Below are 19,007 nucleotides of genomic sequence, written 5' to 3'. Positions count from 1 at the left end.
CTGCGCCCCCGCCGGCCCCGGCCCCTCGCGGCCCGGCTGGCGGCTGGCGGCTGCGGCGGGGCCGGGCCGGGCCGGGCCGGGCGGGCGGCCAGGGCGCGTCAGGGCCGGGCGGGCGGCCAGGGCCTCCCCCGCGGGCAGGGCCGCACCGCCCGTGTCCGCCGGCCTTCCTGCCGCCGCTGCCGCCCGGCCCGGCCCGGCCCGATGGCGGCTGGCAGCCGCCGCCGCGGGGGTTTCCAGGCTGCTCCCTCCGGCCGGCAGCGACGTGCCTTGGCAGGGCGGCGCGGCTGGGAATGCGGCGGCCCCGCGGCGAGGGGGGGGCCGGGCCCGCATCTCCCTGCCGCCGGCCCTCCGTCCTCCTCCCTTCCCTGCCTCCTTCCCTCCGTCCCCTCCGCCAGCCGGCTCCCTGCGCACCCGGCTCCCCTTACACCCGGGCACGGGGCCGGTGAAAACCCCGGGCCGAGCTCTGGCTGAGCGCGGGGGGTAAAAATAAAGAATAAACCAACGTATGGCAGCTGGACCGGGCCGAATAGTGCCGCTGAGTTTGTGTGTGCTTTCTGTTTATGAAACAACATTTTTATGCCAGGATGTGGCTAGCCTTTGTAGCGAGGGATCGCAAACAGATTTCAGATGACCTCTGGTGAGCAGGCTGCTTTGTGTTTAAATAAAATAATAATAAAAAAAACCAACAATCCCATTATCAGGCAGGTAGCACTGCTTCGCAGCACGCTGCAGTCCTGGAGCCCGCTGCAGGTTCTCCTATTAGCTGAGCTTCCTGCATTCCTTTTAGGATAAAACAAAACAGCTTTAGAATTTTATTTTTTAAGCCATGGAATCATCAGAAGTGCACAGAGGAGGCAATGTCACACTGCGGCTCCGCTAAGCCAGCCTGGGCGTCCAGGTAACCACCTGTGAACGTGCATCGTGTGCTGAGCACCGGCACGGCTTTAATTTTTGAGTACGGTCGTGGCGAGGGTGTTATTTTAGAGATGTTGAGCTCACCTTTTGCTAAGCACGTTCCCCGTAGATTTCAGGAGCTGCGGCAGGCATTTAAAATAGAAGAACATGTGAGACCTTGTTCTTTCCAAAAGGCCTAAGCATGCACTTGCATAATATTCAAATGTTATGCCTGTAATTACACTGAGTTTTACTTTTCACACTAAAAAAAAAAAAAAAAAGTTGTTAGAACTCCACTTTTCAGAAACTAACATCCTTGCTTTTTAACATTTTGTAGTTAATTACTTAACTTTTTTAACTTGTTCGTGAAAAGACCTGCTCGTTAGGCCATTATCTTGCAGCTTACTGTGTATCAGCGCGGAACCGCATTTGCCCGAGTGTCTGCTGATCCGCTTGGCTCAGGGCTGGGCAGAGATGTGATTTTCCAGCCAGTCCTTAGATCGTGAGGGCAGGGCTTATGCCTCTGCAGCTGGTGGCAGATTTATTGCCACAGCGTTATGACCGATGTGCAAACGTCCATTAGTTGCATTCAGCGCTGGTCAGAAGTTATTTAGCCCCAGCTGATAGGCTTGGTTCAGCAGAAATCCGTAACTTAGCACCTTTGCTCCATCCATGTCTTGTTTCCTTTAGGAAAGAAACCTTTCACGGTGTTTGATTCAGTGCCCCCAAATCTGCCGTAGGTCTTGTATTTCGTCAATAAAATGGTGCAGAAAAGTTGTTCCATCTCTTAGTATCTTAAAATATGCTTGATGTTTAAGTTGTGCTTTACGTAAACATCCTTTGAGAGGGACTATGCATAGTGAAAGCATGTGAAATGATTTCTCTTTAAAACAGCGTAACGTAATTCAAATGTGCTCGTGCTTGTTCCAGTAATAAGGGAAAGGACAATGATTATTAACAAGAATCAAATGGGGGGGGGGGGGGGGGGTGGGAAACAAAAACAACGCAACAACAAAAATAAAACCAGCACACTCATTTTTTAAGTCAAACATCCAGGTTGTGCCAGCCTGGAGGGGAAAGATTTTCTGCCATTTCGGTATTTTCACACGACTGAGACACCAAGGGATTTTGAAGAAACTGCCACTGCCTTTTCCCCTCAAAATAACCACCAGCGTATTAAAGCCTAGGTTTGCATGGGCAGGCGTTTCTTGCCAGATCAATAAATGAAGAACCTCGCGGGGCTTGGCCTTTGAGTTCCTGCTTATGCCCTGCGTGTCCTGTCTGAGCAGTACGACCTCGTGGGGTTGGCCAGTTCCCGAATCTGCTGCCCTGCTCCGTGCAAAAAAACCTCTCGTCCGACCTCCTCCTAAGTGAATGCAGAAGTGAGTGGAGCTGGTGGAGCTGCACTCATTTTGGTTCTTTTCCTTGGGAGTTGGTAACTTACGTTTAGGAAGAGTACTTTTGGAGATTTTGTAAGGTAAATGTCTGATCTGAAAATGGAAGGTTTAAAGCTTTCTTTTAAAATGTTTCAACGAGTGGTTGCCATACGTACCAATGACTTTTCTAAATGCTTGCAAGTTTGTTGTGCTAATTCTTCTATTTAATGGCTGCTTTTTGTAGTAAACACATTTTCTGGGTCTAGAATCGGCTGTCCCCGCAGGGTGGCTCGCCCGCGAGGAAGGAAGGCAGAGCGGCACGCCTGTGCTCAGGCTCGTGCACAGAAGGTCAGCACCAGCCTCCGTGCGGGTAACCCAGCGTTCCCTACCAAAGCAGTGACTAATAACGAACAATGCTAGATGACAGAACAAAACAGACGTGCTGCACAAGAAGGTGAAACTTCTCTAGAGCTGTTAGCCTCTGAAAAGCGTTTTTAGAAGACAAACAAATGCAAAAAAAGTGGATCGGTCGTGCATCTTTGTGTTCAGCAGGAAACTCTTGCAGTCATGCAAGACAGCCCCAAATACCACTGGTGCTGGTGCACAGGTGATGGGTACGTGCAGAAACACGGCAGAGGTCTGCACCCACCGTCCAAAGCAAGGAATCTCCCTTACCACCAAAACGTGCGGAAAAGAAATTGGTAGTAGAGGAATGTGGGAGAAGGTCAAAGAAGGTGTAGAAAATATTTGCCCCTTTCCTGTATAAATAGCTTTTGTGCAGCTGGTGCAAAGTGCCAGGCAAATTAACATTGCCGAGTTACAGCTGGAGCGGGAAAAAAAAAAAAAAAAGTTGAGTTAAAATGTGAGCTGCAAACCAATGCGAGCATCCCTGGGCACGTTCTGCGGCTGCATCTTAATGTCTGTTAGGAGGAAAAACGCGAGCATTCAAATTAAGGCCCGGAGTAATAGTTGTAGTGGAGCTTGTATTCAGCCGATCGGGGGACTTTTGGTTGCTTCCTATCTGTTTTTCAGTAACATGTCTGGTGGTTCTAAAATGAGCGGTATTTATCTGACCCGGGAGTCAGAGACATTACCTCATTGTCACGGGGTCGGTGGCAATTAGCCGGCGCAGCCCGGCCGAGCGGTGCCGCTGGGTGCAGCAGCCTGCGCCGGCCTCAACCTTTACGGTCACCGCTGCGGCACGGGGACAGCCCGCGGCATGGCCCGCCACAGCGAGGAGAGGGCAGGAGGGGCCCTCTCCTCTCACAGCGCTTCCCTGAGGGCTCGGGCACGCTCATCGGCGTATGCGCTGGGAGAGCGTGATGTGTTTGTTTAGGCAGGACTCTTGGGTTAATGATTTATATTATTTCTATCTCGATTTTGAGTTAAAAGCGAAGCTCGTTCCAAGGACCACCGAGTAATGGTGTAACGCAGTGTAAATACAGTAATTTATGCGCACTGTTCATCCTGTGGTTACAGTAAACACGCCGGACGAAGGCCCGCGGGCAGCTGCACGCAGCGGGGACAGGCAGCCCGCGGACGGGGCGCTGCGCGGTGCCTGCTGCCGGCCTGCCTGGGGGCGCCGGGCTCAGCACCACCGCTGACCTGTGTGCTCTTCTGTAACTGCAAGCAGGTGCTTTTCCTTTCTGGAGGTGGCAACCTTACATTTCTCTTCTGCTAATATAGGGTTACGCGTTTATGCACGCTTCCCATTCACAGACGAGAGGCTTGAATCACAGGTCTACCCCAGGCAAGCCAAAATGCGATAACTCCGAATTTGAGAGCAATTTATTTTCAGATAGCGTGTTTAATATTCACCCCAAATGAGACAACTGAGCTGCCAGATGAAGGACTTTGGTCGTCGGCTTCCCACTGTTATTCATTGTTGACTGAAAGGGTTTGTCAGGTGGGTGGGTAGGATGCTGCGGGAATGCACGCAATAGGAGCTCTGCCTCATCGTGGCGCGCTGCCAGAAGGGCTTTCCTCCTCCGTGTTGTCACTGGTCCCTCTGATTCATCCTGTCTGCCCGGCTTGCTCTTGCACGATTTAATGCACCACCTCTGCTTTTTTGGTTCAGGAAAGCTTAATGGTCTGCCTATTTATTTTTCCAGTTTAAAAAATCTGGTTTTGGCATAGGCAGAGATAACCCTGCTTTCCCAAAGAGTGCAGCTGGGAGAGGCTGGCGGTAGCACTGCAGGTATTTTACAGGCAGGTGACCTTCCCTTCTGCGGGGTTGCTCATAAATAGGGTGAGGATATGGGTGAGGAGTAAGGCTTCTCCCTGCTGTCCTGCCAGGCTGAGTACTAGACCCACAGAAAGTCTGAGCTAGGGACTAGTCTCACAAAAGGTCTGAAAGCAAAAATCTGAGAGTTTCAGTTCTCACCGTGTTGTCACCCACTCAAGCCACAAAATTGGGGTCTGGGCTTCCCAGGCGGGGAACGGGAGGAGAAGGGTGGCTGCACAGGGCAGCCACGAAGGTAGCGAGTGCCTGAAAGCTCTGGGTACCGAGGCATCCCCGAGACAGGCGCGCCTGCCTTCCCCTGGCACGTGTCCTGCTTTGGACCATCTGACGCTGTTGTCCCCCGGGTGAGATCGGCTGGCACACTGCTCTGCGCTACAGAAACCACTGCCCATGCCTGCCCCAGGCTATGGTAACTATTTTTAATCCATATTCACTCAAACAGCAACTGCACGCAGGCCCGCTCCCTGTCCCATCTCTGGGAACACGCCCGCTCACGCGGGCAGGGGCTTGGGTGCGTGCAAGTTGCGGGGCCCTGGGTGTTGCTGAAGCACAGATTGCCCCGGGTAGGGCCACGAACAGGAACTGAGGAGCTGGGACAGCAGGCAGGTGTCTAGGAGCAGGTCTCGGGCACAGTCCGGCGGTGCTTTTTGGTGGACGGAGAGGGTGACGCAGGCGCTGGGTCTCAGTCAGCACCAGGAGCCTGGCACGGGGCCTGCATGTGCTCACACCCCAGTGCTTCACGCACTTCAGGGAAGCTGAGTATTTCCCACGTGGCTTGCCCTTGGTGCGTCCCCGCACTCCTGGGATCTCACCAGCCCCTGCTGGGGCCTGCCGAGCCCTTTCGCAGCCACCCCGGTGCCCCGCACCTGCCGGTCACGCTTCAGAGAGGGCCGGCGGCGCGCAGCCAGGAGGAGGGCCCGGGGCGCGCAGCGAGCACGAAGGCCCGGCGGCCATTTGTGGGTGGCAGCAGCCGAGGAGCCATGAGGCCGTCCTGCCCGGTGTGGCCTGCCGTGCCGCCACCCTGCCCGGGTGCCCTCACGCCGCTGGCGCCCTGCAGAGCATCAGCAGCAGGCCATGAGGGAAGCCGGGAGCGGCCTGGCGGCGCCGACATCAAAGGCACTGCGAGGAACCTGCGCTTCCAACTCTCGTCCCAGCATTTACATGGAGCAGGCTTTGGATGTCGTTTCCTGGTATTCCTCCCACTTCCTAATTCCAGGAAAAAGAAGAGCAGGCTCCTGTTGGCAGCCACAGACGCACGCCGTCGGGAGCAGGCTCAGGGCAGGCCCACCCACAGCGTTTCCCTGCGGACAATCCGCCCCTGTCTGGCCGTGCCCACGGGAGGGTTTTGTTCGCTCTCGTCCTCGCTCTGCCAGACACAGAGCAGCTGAAGGCTCTGGGGTGTCTTCAGGACGAGTCTGGAGCTTTGAGGCTCTGCATTTTGGGTTTAGATAACCCAAGCCTCTTGTCAGCTCTAGATCTAAGTGAACGCAATCCAGATCACTCTGTGCAAAAGTCTCCTAAGCCCTAGGGATGACCTTTCGTACTTGAACGAGATTCAGTGGCTGCGAAAATTCGAACTGGAGACGAGCAGTACGGTTCAGGCAGTTAGTCACTGGGACGTATTGCCGAAGTCCACACTAAAGCTGCAGTCACGGGGAGAGGTTCTTGGTGGAAACGAGGAGCAGATTATCCACCAGTTATGGGGCTGGGGATGGGAACCACTGGGAGATAGTCCGTGGTCTGGATCCTGCAGGTAGCCGTGCTAGTGGATTGTAATGGTTCTGCTGGTTCACGAATAATGAATCATCCTGGGATTAAATTGCTGTGAAGATTCCCCTGGCGTGTAAATAGAGGCCAACTGCAAATTTTAACTACTATCAGGTATGCTAGCACTGAGGGGATACAATTTTCTCACTGCAATTTAATTGCGTACTACATTGCTCCTATCATTCATAAGTAAAACTTTCTTACAGACGTAACAGATTGTGTTTCCATCTCTGTTGTGTAAAAACAGTATTACGGACACAAGTGAAATGGAAATCATAACATGCCATCTTCACTATTTTAAGAGTCGTATTGAAACACATGGAACGGATACGAAATTCCACTCTCTGCTGCCTTCAGATTCAGCGCTCTGTGTATTTACTTAGTGCTAGGGATGGAAAGTGAAAACAAAATTATCATCTGAAAAAGCACCAGTAAACAGGCTTCGATTCTAGCCTTTCCCTTAGGACTGAGTACCATTTCCAGGCAAAGGAAGTGCTCTGTGCAAGTGAGAGCTGCAAAGTCATTCCGAAATGAGACAACAGAGAGAAAGGAAAAAAAAGAAAGGAAGAAAAGGCTGGAGTGCCAGGGTGAGAACAGACAGCAGAGGAGGAATAATGGGCGAGAGAAAGCTGCGAGATGAATCTGAAGGATGATAGCTCTTGTGGATGAAAAGGCTGACTCGAAATAAGTCTGGCTGTTCCTGCTCCGTGTGCTCCTGGGGAAGCACCTGGCCTAAGGCAATTTATCCAGCTGTCAGCTTGTTTTCACACAGACAATGAATGCATCCTGGGATTGTGACTGCAGCTAGGCACAGGATGGTTTTCCCATCTCGTGATTATTTTTGAAATTTCAGAAATTTTCGCTGTGTTGCACTGGGACAAACCACTTCCATCTTTCCCACGGAGAAGCGAGCGCGGGAAGGAGCGGCTCCAGCTGCGAGCGGAGCCGAGCTGCAGCAGCGGCTTTGAGCAGTGTCACAGCCGGGGCACCGCGCTCCGGGCGCTGCCACTGCGCTCTCGCGACACGCAACAAAAGCGCAGCAGGCTTTGTGCATCCTCCTACAGCAGCTGAGGTCTAAATCGATCGGTGTTCTCTGTTTTCTTTCTGCAAACTTTTCTAGTTCCAGTTCCAATTGCATCTGTACTCAGACTTCCCCAGAGCTACCTTGATTTGGTAGAGTTGATTTTTTTTTTTTTTTAATTTTCCGTTCCAGCCTTACACAATTTCATTTCCAGGTGTCCCACTCACACATGTAACTACAGTAGAGAAGAGTCCCAAAAACTCGTGAGAGCATGCTAGAAGTAGGCTAGCTGGTCTAATACGGCTACTCGGCATGGCACCTCCTGTGCGCGTATCATAGTTGAATTTCTATATGACTAAGCACGCTGGTTGTGGTGTTTGATGGCATCTTCAGAGCACTGCTCCATATTTGTCTTTCCTTCCTCGGTTATCTCAGTTAGTTCTAAACTCTGTCAAAAAAAAAAAAAAGTGGGTTCCTGTGCTGACAAGACTTAACTATGCTGGCTGGCAGCAAGGTTATGAAGCTCGCAGTGTAGCCGAGTACTGGAAAGATATTTGTCACTGCAGATTTTGCTTGTCATATGCAGAGATGACATGCAGATCTCCCCTTTGACAGATTGATAGTCATTCCGAGATGCATCCACCCACAAAAACCACAGACATGCTGCTTTACTCAAATCTTTACTTTAACCACTACTTTGTGATGCAAAACTGGTGGAGTTTTTGGTACTTTTTGTTAAAAATGAAATCTTTATAGGGGTTTTCCAGCATCCTTGCTAGTTACTAAAAACAAATTGACATTAGCCTACTGGATGGGACAACTCGGTTTACTTGTGGGTGGTTTTGACATTCATCAAATTAACATGTTTAGTCTGAAAGAAGGTTGGAAAGGTAGTAAATAAAAAAACGGACACACAAATACTGCATCTCCCCTGAAGGTATCATTTATCCCTCGGTTAAAGTGCCAGCCTCGCACTGGCAGAGTGCTGATACCGATTTGACTCCAAATACCAACCTCTTCCACTGACCAAGTTCAAAGTTGAACACGGGTCACGCCGTTTACTGCGTTAAGCGTAAAGGTCGCGCTCCGCACCGGTGAGAGGCAGGAAATTTGCCTTTCAAGACCGAACGCCCATCAGAGCCCAGGAGAGCACGGCCACATCGGCTCCGAACCAGGAGGTCCCCGCTGAGAACACAAATCTCCCCCCCGGAGACCCGCTGGTGGGGTTACAGCTCTGTCGTGCCCCGTCCCGCAGCAGCTGCCCGGTGCGGTCGGAGTTCGGACGCTCGTGCATTGCCGCACGTCCCGAGCACCGCTGTAACGCCGCGCAGAGCGGCCTGCCGCAGGGGCCCGCAGCGGCACAAAGAACACACACGGCAACGTCTTCAGATGCTTATGTTGAAAACGTAAAAGGGAAAGTACTCCAAATAAGTTTCTCTTGTTCAGAAATACAATAGGCAATTTAAAAAAACCTGTTAAGCATGTGTGTAGGAGCATTTCCCATTCTGGGAGACAAGTTGAATTGTTATAGGGAGCTATATTATGACTTCCCCGACAAAGTATCAATCAAGACTCCATTATGTAACGAGGTATCCATCACACGCGCCCCATCGCGAGTCCCTGCCGCGAGCACCGAGACTGTAATCCAGGCTCCTTTGTCCTGCCCTGTGCCAATTTGCTGCAAAATTGAGGGCAAGGCGAGGATTTGCCGTTGTAGCCGTCTCGGGGCCAGGGTGCTAGGGCTGTGCTTTCTGAGCAGTTATTTGCATCGCCTTGATTAGCATGTCACCCGCTTCATTAGCAACGAAAATTCTCATCCACAGATTCAGCCATTCATGCAAATTGAAAAATGCACGGAGATCCTTCCCCTCGAGGACTTTCCATTATTAGAAAAATTGGTAGATTCTTTTTGTTCCTTCCTCTTTGGAAGGTCACTTTCATTTTCACCTCAGAATGAAAGTTCTCGTTTAAGACGAAGGAATTGTATTCCCAAACTTTCAGATACAGCAGCCCTGCTTTAAAAAATCAGATTCCAAGCTAAGCGATCACAGATGCCTGCAAGACCGGTGGAAACGCCCAAGTTTTAACCTAATCCTTAAACTGCCACCTGGAAGCGTCACGGCATCGTTAGTTTTATTGGCGGTCAGGGAAGCGTTCTCAGTCACAAAGTTCTCCATCGTGAGGGACCCAAACCTCCTGGGCTCTCAGCCGGGCAGTTTCTACCCCTCACATCCTCCGCAGATGTGGTTGCATCCTCTCGGATAATACTCGGGAAATCTTGCTTCCTCTCCCACTCCCTGTTTCCGAGACCACGCAATTCCAGTTCCTCACGAGTCACCTCGTCCCGCATCTCGAAATCCTTCCTGCTTTCCTCCCGCCCCCTCTGCCCCGTCCACGCCACTCTCCTGAAGGTGCGACCCAACTAAAGGCCCTCCAGGAGGGGTCCCGGGGGTAGCAGCTGGAGCGGAGCGGGGCCCACGTGTCCGGCCTGGAGCCAACTTGGCCACAGGAGCACCCACGCTCCCAGGTGGCCCCCGCAGCCCTCCTCCTCCTGCGTAGCCAGCCCCGGGGTGCCCGGTTCCCCTTCCTCTCCTCCGGCTGACCGCTGACACGCGCGGCTGTGGGCTGAGGGGAAAGCAGTGGGGCAGGGAGGAGCCGCTCCTCCTGGCCACCCCGGAACCGGGGCTTTGATCAAGAGCAGGCCGGCTCCTGCGCACACGCCTCTGGCTGCGGCCGGCAGCGCCGGTTCTGTTCCTTGAAGTAACGTGCCGATATTCGGAGCTGTTCCAAGTGAGCGGTGCGCGCCCATCTCACCGTTCGTGGAGGTTTCCCCGAGCAGGACGACAGCTCATTTCTGACGTTTCTGAGAAAAGCTGCTACAAGAGCTGCAGGGGTGGACAGCGGGAACCTCGTACCGCATCCCACGGCGCCTCAAGGGACTCGGCCTCTGAGGTCCTGGCAGCAAAGGCCCATGGGCGTCATTAGAGTCTAGTCCTAGGTTTTGGAGATTTTTTTTTCACTTTGAAGGCCACAAATAGCAAATAAACGTTTCTGTAGTTTCAACAGACAATCAGCTTTTGGGGACAAGAACCCCGACAAGGCGGCAGTCCAATTGCTCCCCGAGGCAGCTCTGCTGGAGCTCCGTCACCAGGTGCCCCGAGGTGCCAGCCCTCAGCCCTGAACCAAAACCCTACACAGGCAAGAACCCCCAAAATCTGTGGGGTCGCGAGCGCCGTACGCTGGGGGCTTTGTCCACTCCCCCCCCTGCTGCCACAGCCACGGCCGCAGCGGTCGCACATCCCAGGTGATGCAGGCTGGAGAGAAAAGTCAAAAAGCCTTGGAAGCCAAACGGAGCAAGAAGAGAAAAGTACAACGTGGTGGGAATAGGCGAAATTTTGTCATGAAAATGAATTTCCAGAAGTGAGTGCTACGCTTGCTGGTGGAGGGCAGGAAGAAGACAGCAGCGCTCCTCTGCCGACCAGAACCGCCGCCAGGCCGGGATGCGGGACCAGCCCCAGGCCCCGGCACGCAGCCCCCTGCCCCCTGCCCCCTGCCCCCTGCCCCCTGCCCCCTGCCGCCAGGGGGGCTTCGCTTCGCTTCAGGCACCCGGCTGCAGCTGGAGCTCGGGGGAAAAAGCTTTTTGCATCTCACCGCATCTCCTGGGAAATGACAACCACACGTGAAAACAGCAGGTTTTACACAGCTGGTTGTCACACGGATCGCTGCACACACCGAGGTCTGCGCCTCTCGCTGAAGCGCCTGCTATTTTTGCCTTTTTAAGGCAAAGACAAAGCAGGGCTGCACGTCCGTGCCCCACATGGGGCTCACGCCTGCTGGAGGCTCTCCTGCCTCCCCCCCGCGAGTGCGGAGCCTCCTCCCTCTCACCTGAACTGCGGGAAACACCAGGAAGCCTGACAGTGTGTGTGTGTGTGTTTATCCCCGGATGGCACGAAGGGAAGAAGTGAGTCAGATGCATGTCTCTACTGTTCAGAGAAAATGAAATCCTCCTCCCTTTATTGCACAACCCCTGATAGCAGTTGCATCTGTCACGTTCCCTGTGCATGCACCTTGCTGGCAGCCAGCGGCTGCAGAGAAGGCAGCGTTTACTGGGATACGTATGGAAACGATGTGTGGTGAAGTAGTCACAGAACCACCAGCAGATCTCTGGCTCGGAGACTGCAGGTCAGGATTCCCCTCCTCCGTGGGATGCGTTTGGTGGGTGTTTTGCGATGACCTGTGGCAGGGAGACGCGCCCTTTTCAGACAGTTGTGTTCGCTTACCAGATTAAAGATGATTAATGGTACCAGGTGGTTCCTGCTACATCTTCATCAAACAGACAGTCAGCAGCGCTCCTGCGCACACCGTGGAACTGGCGCCTTTTTTTTTTCCCCCTCAGCCAGAGGATGCCATGCCCAAAATATCAGCAGTCCAAGTCTGAAGTGTCAGAAACTGGAGAGCGTTCCCGTGAGGCCGCAGGGGCGGCAGTGCCCCTCTGCCGGAGGAGGGATGACTTGGCTCTGCGATTTCCAGACCCACCTCTGCCCCCAGAGCTGGGCACGGACGAGCGCGATCCTTGCCTGCAAGGCCCCTTCGGAGCAGCTTCCCGGGCGCCCGGGCAAGTGTGAGACCGAGCAGAGCCACCCCCCGCCCTGGAGGGGGGACAAACCACCAGCAGCCTGCGAGCACGTAGTATTTTGCATCATTTATTTAAATACCTATATTTATGCATTTACAAATTTTCATAGCTCTGTTTGTAGCTTTTTTTCTTTCTTTTTTTTTTTTGTTGACAGTATTGCAGAGAAGTTAGCTTTTGTAAAATGAGGTCCATGTATAAAACTATGCAACAGATTGAAGAAAAAAAAAAGAAGTTCCTCTCATACTTTCTAGAATCAGAAACCAAAGAAAGTGACCAAATGGAGGGGGAGAGGGAGAGAAAGGGGTGGGACAAAACAACCTCACAACAAGTGGCTCTCTCACAAGTATTACATATGTCAGTGCTCAGCTACAGTCCTAACGGGATAGTTCACGTTTCAGGTGGTGCAATGCCTGTCTGCTGAAGCTTTAGCAGGCACAGAGGTCTCTAACAAAAAAACAAAAGGAAAGGATCCTACACTGAGGAATGCAAAGCCTGGACAGCCTCGTTATAGGTCTCGGGTGTCATGGCACAAAATGCCAGTAAGAGACTGCACCGACTCACCAGTAGTGCATACTCATCCTAAACTTCATTTTGCATAAAAAGTTCCCTTTAAGAAATCTTAGCATTTAAAAAAAATTGGTATCTGAGCTCTTCTAGCCTCAGTACTTTGAAGAAATCGCTTGAAAAAATACCTCCTGTTTTCCTCCTCTGGAAGCTTCAAGGTAAGGTTTTGGTTTAATTGGTATCAATTTAACAGCTCGTGGGTTCCCAGCGTTATCTCTGGGAGGAAGAGGCAACAGATAATGGCATTGCAAGATATTTACACACATGGTACAAAAATGTCCAAGGGTATGAAAAATCACCAGTAACACAATTTTGCAGCAGCCTCATTTACACCTGTAATTTTATACCATTTATTACACTGTACTAACACACCGGATTCAAAGATGTGCACTCCCTTTAGGACATTCAGGAGTTACAAATATATCGTGATTGCATAAGTCATATTGCACAATTGTATAAAAACATAAATACTAGCTATTCTATTTTTTTTTAAATACAAAATACATGTCACATAGTCAAATATTCTTTTCAAGTGCAATTCAGGTGCTCTCTTTAGTCCTTCCAATAAAAAGGCAATTTTGATAGTTTTGGCACAAGTTTGCCCTCCTTCGTGTGCCAACAGTTCTAATTACAATACGTATGCCCAAAACTTTATATAGTAGCAGTCATATACATACAGTATAAAAACAGGGTATGTACAAAATGAACTAAACATACACAGAAGCAGCCTCAGTGGTTGGATCTGAACTCGTTTAGCATTATTCATGTCGGTGCGAGAGGGAGAAGTGACCCTTCTGACTTACGCTGGTTGCTGTGGGTTCACATTCATGGGAGGAGGGTGTCCTAGGAGACCGATGCGCTGTTTCTGCTTCCTCTGTTCGGTCATCTGGAAAATTAAAAAGTTTGCTCATTAGGCCTAGCCGCTTCCTGTGCGTCAGCACGCAGAGTGCCCCGGCGCCGCGCTCTGTGGGCAGGGTTTGGGCTGAAATCCGCTTTCTGCAAGTAACGCGCTCCTGCCCGCTCCGCCAGCCAAGTGCCAGCGGGTGGAAAAGGTGACTCCGAACCCGCCCGGGAGCTCACGGGGAGATCTGCGACCCGCTGCTGTCACCGCCTCGCAGCTCGCAGTGTCACACGCGTCCCAGGCCCTGCGTTTCAGAGGCAGCGAGTGCTCAGGTGCGAGCCCGGCGTGGGAAAAGGACTTGGTCACAACAGGCAGCGCCGGGCAGCCTCCGAAAGCCCCTCGGCGTCCCACAGGCCGTGCAGCACCGCGCGCACCGCCAGGCTCGGCACCTAAACGGGCCGGGTGCGTATAATTACGCTCGCTTATTCACCAGGGAAAGGACTGAAATCCGACATTCATCCCGAAACCATAATTAAACTCGATTACAGCCTGGTGCCTTGCTCAACGCCTGACCAAAGGGGAGGCAGAACTGTTATTTTCTGTTACTTTTTAAGAAAAGTTACCACACTCTCACAAGGCTAGGTCACACCTCGCGTTCTCTGTCACATACTTTTGGAAGTCTACTTTCACAAAAAGCTCCCGAGGCTTCGCAGGAGTAGGCGAGTGGAAGAGAGGGGTCTCTGCAGGCACGCTGCTCTCCTGCCGGGCCAGCTGGGACTTCTCCTCCAACATAACCCACAAGTTGGCAGCGCAAGGAGGCGACGAGGCCGGCGTTTTAAAGGCGCCTGTTTCCATTAATTAGTTTCACTGAGCAAACCAGGAGCCCTGATTTCACACAGAGTGATTCAGAGGACACGTGAAGTACAAACAGGAAAGGACGGGGAGCGAGCAATGTAACGGGCCTGCACGAGGCAGCTTTCGTGTTCTGTGAAATCCCAAAGAGATGGTGCGCTCTGACACAGGCGCACTTAGAAGGAGCCGGCCCTGCCTTCTGGAAACAGGAACACGAACGCAATGCCCATGCAGAACGTTACTCAGCCTGCAAAGTGCACGGCTCTTGTCCGGGAGGCATGGGGCTGCACGATGGGGCAGTTTCCGTCCCTACCCCACCGATGCGGAGAGCGAGCCTGCTGCGAGGGCTCGGCGGCCGCAGCGACCTGCGCCCGGGGCCTGGAAACCAACAGGAGCCGCGCAACGCTTGGCAGGGGAGCTGCCAGCTGCCGGGGGGGGGGCCACGAGCAGGTGAGCGACGCCGAAAGGACGAAACGACAAAACCAAACCACGGGGCGCGCAGTTCAGCCGAGTCCAGCTGGGCTCCCAGATAACCGCGTGCGGTTACGTAGGTGCGCTCTGCCCAGTTCCAAAGGTTACCTCTGAGTTGGAACCGACTCCGGCAGCGCGAGCGCCGCATGTGCCAGCTGCGTGGGCAGGACCCGGCCGCACACGCACAACGTGCCACGCAGCCCGCAGCGCTCGCCTCCCCTGCTGCGTGCCCGGCACCGGCACCGGCGCGGGCGGGGTGCGGGACGGGGGCAAGGCCCGGCTCCAAAGACGCCGACGTCTCCTGCGGTGCCTTCGCTTGCTGAGATAGGAAGCGTTGGGAAGGACGTCTGAATGACTACAGCTAAGGCCCTGCTGCCGCAGACGGTTGTGTTGTGAGCTCTTTGCGCAGAAGACCATCAAGATTTAACCGGCTCTCGGTGCGTTACTCCCGTTTCAGAGAGCGGGCACGCTGCACTTCGGCTTTAAACACTCTCTGCAGAAACCCAACGGGCTTGAACAGCAGATGAATGAGAGGCTTGCCCTTTATTTGATTGCAAGAAAATAAATACAAATAGAAGTTCCCTGAGCTAGTTCCTTTTCCTGGAGACAGTTCCTAACCGGGAGGAGGGACGCACCAGTTCTGTCACATAATTGGAGCATCCTGCAGCCAAAGCAGGGTTCTCTCACTAACGGTACTTAGGGGAATTCCTAAAAGCTATCACAACATTAATGAAGCTGGTTTCCTCTTTTGCTTTTACAGTCAAATAGCTCTTTAAAAGCTAAATCCTTCATTCGTATTTTCACAAAGAGCAAGAAGGTTTTTTTAGTGCTTGGGCAGCCAAGAGCTGCAAGCTTTAGAAATAAATGCGTTCATCCAAAGCTGGCTTCAGTCGATGGAAAGACTCCTGTTGACTGCAGACCACTTTGAGTCAGACCCTTCAACAGGAAGACATAAGACACATGTTTCAAGATAATTGTTTCCAGGCAAAAGAGCAAAAACACTACCCAGCAAGTATTTGAGCCCAGACAAAAGAGCAACTGCCTCTATCCTCTGCCCTCAAAACCAACTGGAGCATGGGGGTCCGTGGCACGGTGTCTGAAAACTAATTACAGCCAAGAGCAGCAAGATTTCCTGCTCTCAGGCCGACACTAATCCCTCCCTGTGCTCCGCGGGGCGCTGGGGAAGGCCCCGCTCATCAGAAGAGCAGAGCGTGATCGGAAGCCGGGGCGCCGGGTCTCCGTCGGTGCCGTCTTCCCAAGCAGGCACCCACGAGGGCGACTTGCCTGAGCAGGAAAGAGGCCAAAGCGGGGTAGGGGTGGGAAGCAGGCATCAGGTTAGTACTGAAGAGAGCCGTGCCGACTATTGTGCAGTAGGTAGATCAACTCTGATAATGAACCAAATTCGTTGGCCGTTTCTGCCCTCCACAACGCCACCGACTGCCCTGGGATACTGTCATGTGCAAGCCCACAACCCACTTCATCCAGCGCAGCTCTCTCCATCTCAGCTAACTGAACCGCCTGCCGTCGGTTATTGATCCACGAAGACAAGCAGCTAGTCACTTGACTGCCACAAACGGCTCCGCAGGGCGAGCAGCAGCATTTTGTCCTTTTGCTCCCAGTTAGGCTGCAGTCCATACAGACAACACGAAGGGAACCGCTGCTGCCTGCCGGGCTTCTGCAGGGCCATCGCTGCGTTTGGGCAGGGAGCGATCCCAGCAATGCCCTCGCTCCTCAGCAAAACCAAGGGGACTCCCGGGACAGCGCCGTCTGTGCCATCAAAAGCTACTAGTGGCTATTTGTTCTGACCCTAATGAAACATTTAAAAAAGGAGGCACGGCCTATTAAGCATCTGTAATTAATCCTGGAGTTGGGGTTGTTTGTACAGAAGATGGGAGTAGGGAGCTAACAAATGACTAGCTGGGGGTACTCACTGAACACTCACTGAACTCCCCTTCAGAGGGAAATTTTGGCGAGTGCAAAGCCAACACAAGGGCACACACAGGGCAGGGAGAAGCGGTCACCACGTCCCTTTGGGGATATAGGGGGTCTCCTCTCCTTTCTTAAAATTGTATGTGCTGTACGGATAAGCATAACCTCCAGTACTTCTCTGTAGAGCAATGTGACAGTGACCACAGCAACCCAGCTGAAACCTTCCTCCACCCAGATCTCTTGTTTTTGGAGGGTTCTACCCTGTCCCAGCTGTCAGTGAAACGTCAGCTACGAGGAGTTACAAACTACGGTGCAGTTAATTCACAGATGTTGTCTCTGATCAGCTATTACTTCAGCTTCACGTTATCTTAAATAATCCGTTGCGAACCTCTCCCAGAAAGAACAATGTTTACACAAGAAGTACAACTTCAAAACACTTAAAGCCATTGATCGCAGTTACATGCAGGAAGGAGATGGACAAAACCAGAAGTTAACACATCTCAAACTCTCATTGCACCAAGAACTGCTGCACTGAAGAACTACCAGAGGTCTATCCAGGGTTCTCGTGTTAAGCAGAAGCAATACACGCAATGCAAAACAGTTCTGTGGGTACGCCTGTGCTGTAGGTTTAAGCCTAACAGTAGCAGGCTCTTATCTGCACGAGCAGTGTGGCTGTAGCACGAAGGAGACCACTGCAAGCTAACCACTCAAGAATTTCTCCAGTTTCTCAGTGGGTTTTGAGGTCCGCGCAGCAGCACTACGCTTTTCTCAATATCCTCTGACTTACAGGATCATGTCTTGGGGTTAGAAGGTGTATTAACAACAAAAATATAAACAAAAAAAATACAGGCGACCTGCGCTGGTGAAAACTGACTACAATTAATGTCAGCTTTGAGTTTTCAATGCAAGTTTTTCCTTTCAGGAGGGGGCCACTTTAGGCTACGCTGGTTCTCTCAGCGCTGCCAGGCAGGTGTGCTGTGGTACTGGGCTTTGGGAGGATGGCTTTTGTTCACTGCTTTCCTAAACACGAGTTACTTTAGAGAAGTGCTGCACAGGGCTCACAGAGTCCGTGGAGCTGCAAAAGGCCGCTGGTAAGAGAGGCGCGCAGGAGCTCTGAGCTGCCCACACACCTGTGTGTGTGTGTGCGCCTGCACGCCCACCGTCAGGTCTCCCTTACCTGGTCTTTGAGCTCTGACAGCTGGCCAGAGAGGTTGGTCACCAGCTTCATGGTGGACTCCAGCTTCTCCTGCAGGTTCCTCAGCTCATTCTGCTCTCCTTCCGAGTCGCTGCTGACCAGAGACATGGCACGCATCCGGGGGAACCAGTCCAGGTTTCGCTCCTGAGGATCAGGCACAGGTTTGTCATTAGCGCTCGCCGTGGGAAAGCCCGCACCCGGGCGGCGGGGAGCACAGCGCCACGCTGGGGCACTGCTCAGGGACACGAGCCCTGCAGCACTTCCATCTCACTGGGAAGGTTGCAAAATTGCCCACTAGAGGCAATGAGGCACTCCAGGCGTACCTACTGAAAACTCACTCTTCTCGTTGGCTTTTCCTTTCCAGCAGCTCATAACCCGCAGCCGTTTCTTTCCCAGCTGCACTTCAGTGTGAGACATGGGCATCGGAGAAAGAAACCAACCACGCTTCACGTCAGCACAAAGCACTTCCCAGTGCTAGCAAATTGCTGCCACCTTACAGTTTTCTAACTCACGTTTGTTGAAATTTTGTGCTGATGCAGTTGGTTTTTCTACTTGGGTCAAGCAAAGCTTGGCTGTGCTTTCTGCTGGAAGGAACCGTGTTCTACCTCAAAATGCTTCTACAGTTGAAATACCTTCTTTTTAATGAAAAAGGAAAAAAATCCACGTTATGACCAGATGGTTCAATTTAAAACGTGTGGACAGGTTAAATTGCAATGTATTGCTCATAACCAAGTTTTCACTCAGAGATAAAGTCTCTGATGCTCCACGCTCAAGGTACGGTCAGGAACTTAGCGGACAGATGCTTGGTTTTATTAATATGTACACAGAGGTTCACACATACCCTCACTTACACGCCAGTGACGTTAAAAATAAAAGCAGGAACGGAATAGAAAGCCACAAAAGAGGCGGAGGGGTGCGTACCGCATCTCGACACCTAAAGTTTAGCGCTGGTTTCCTATCTAGTCTGGTTCCCCTCCCACACTGGAGATGCTCTCTAAAATGGAAGTGAAGGTAACACAGGACGAGAGGAGGATGTGTGCTCTCACAGGTGACATTTAGCAGCTGTTCCTGTTTCAGACGGACCAGATGAGCTGCTAACAGCCTACTGGCCGAGCAGCATCCCAAACCAAAGGCCGCTCGGCACCACCGATCAACACCAACCAAAGTTGGGGGAACTTCCCAGCGCTTCCGCAGGCCGGGCTGGGCACTTTCTCAAAAC

The 19,007-nt window shown here is 52.4% G+C and overlaps 1 protein-coding gene and 1 long non-coding RNA gene across 2 annotated transcripts in view; one reads left to right on the top strand and one right to left on the bottom strand.

Annotated features, from left to right (window-relative positions):
- LOC310880385 overlaps positions 1 to 12,685 on the top strand; it is a 47,621-nt gene extending 34,936 nt beyond the window's left edge. Inside the window, exon 3 of the long non-coding RNA XR_014571660.1 lies at positions 1,939 to 12,685. This is a non-coding gene — a long non-coding RNA (uncharacterized lncRNA). The remainder of the gene's footprint in view (positions 1 to 1,938) is intronic.
- The window catches only part of ITPR1 (inositol 1,4,5-trisphosphate receptor type 1), a 170,033-nt gene continuing 163,013 nt past the window's right edge, over positions 11,988 to 19,007 (bottom strand). Inside the window, exons 60-61 of the mRNA XM_083796088.1 lie at positions 17,771 to 17,932; positions 11,988 to 13,386 (exon numbers count right to left, since the gene is read on the bottom strand). Of these exons, the coding sequence (XP_083652214.1) occupies positions 13,300 to 13,386; positions 17,771 to 17,932 (249 nt within the window). The 3' untranslated portion in view covers positions 11,988 to 13,299. The remainder of the gene's footprint in view (positions 13,387 to 17,770; positions 17,933 to 19,007) is intronic.

The sequence above is a fragment of the Anser anser genome (genome assembly GCF_964211835.1).
Source record: "Anser anser genome assembly, chromosome: 12".
In the NCBI taxonomy this organism is placed as follows: Eukaryota; Metazoa; Chordata; class Aves; order Anseriformes; family Anatidae; genus Anser; species Anser anser.
The sequence above is the reverse complement of the archived record's forward strand: the minus strand, read 5'-3'. Positions and strand labels throughout refer to the sequence as shown.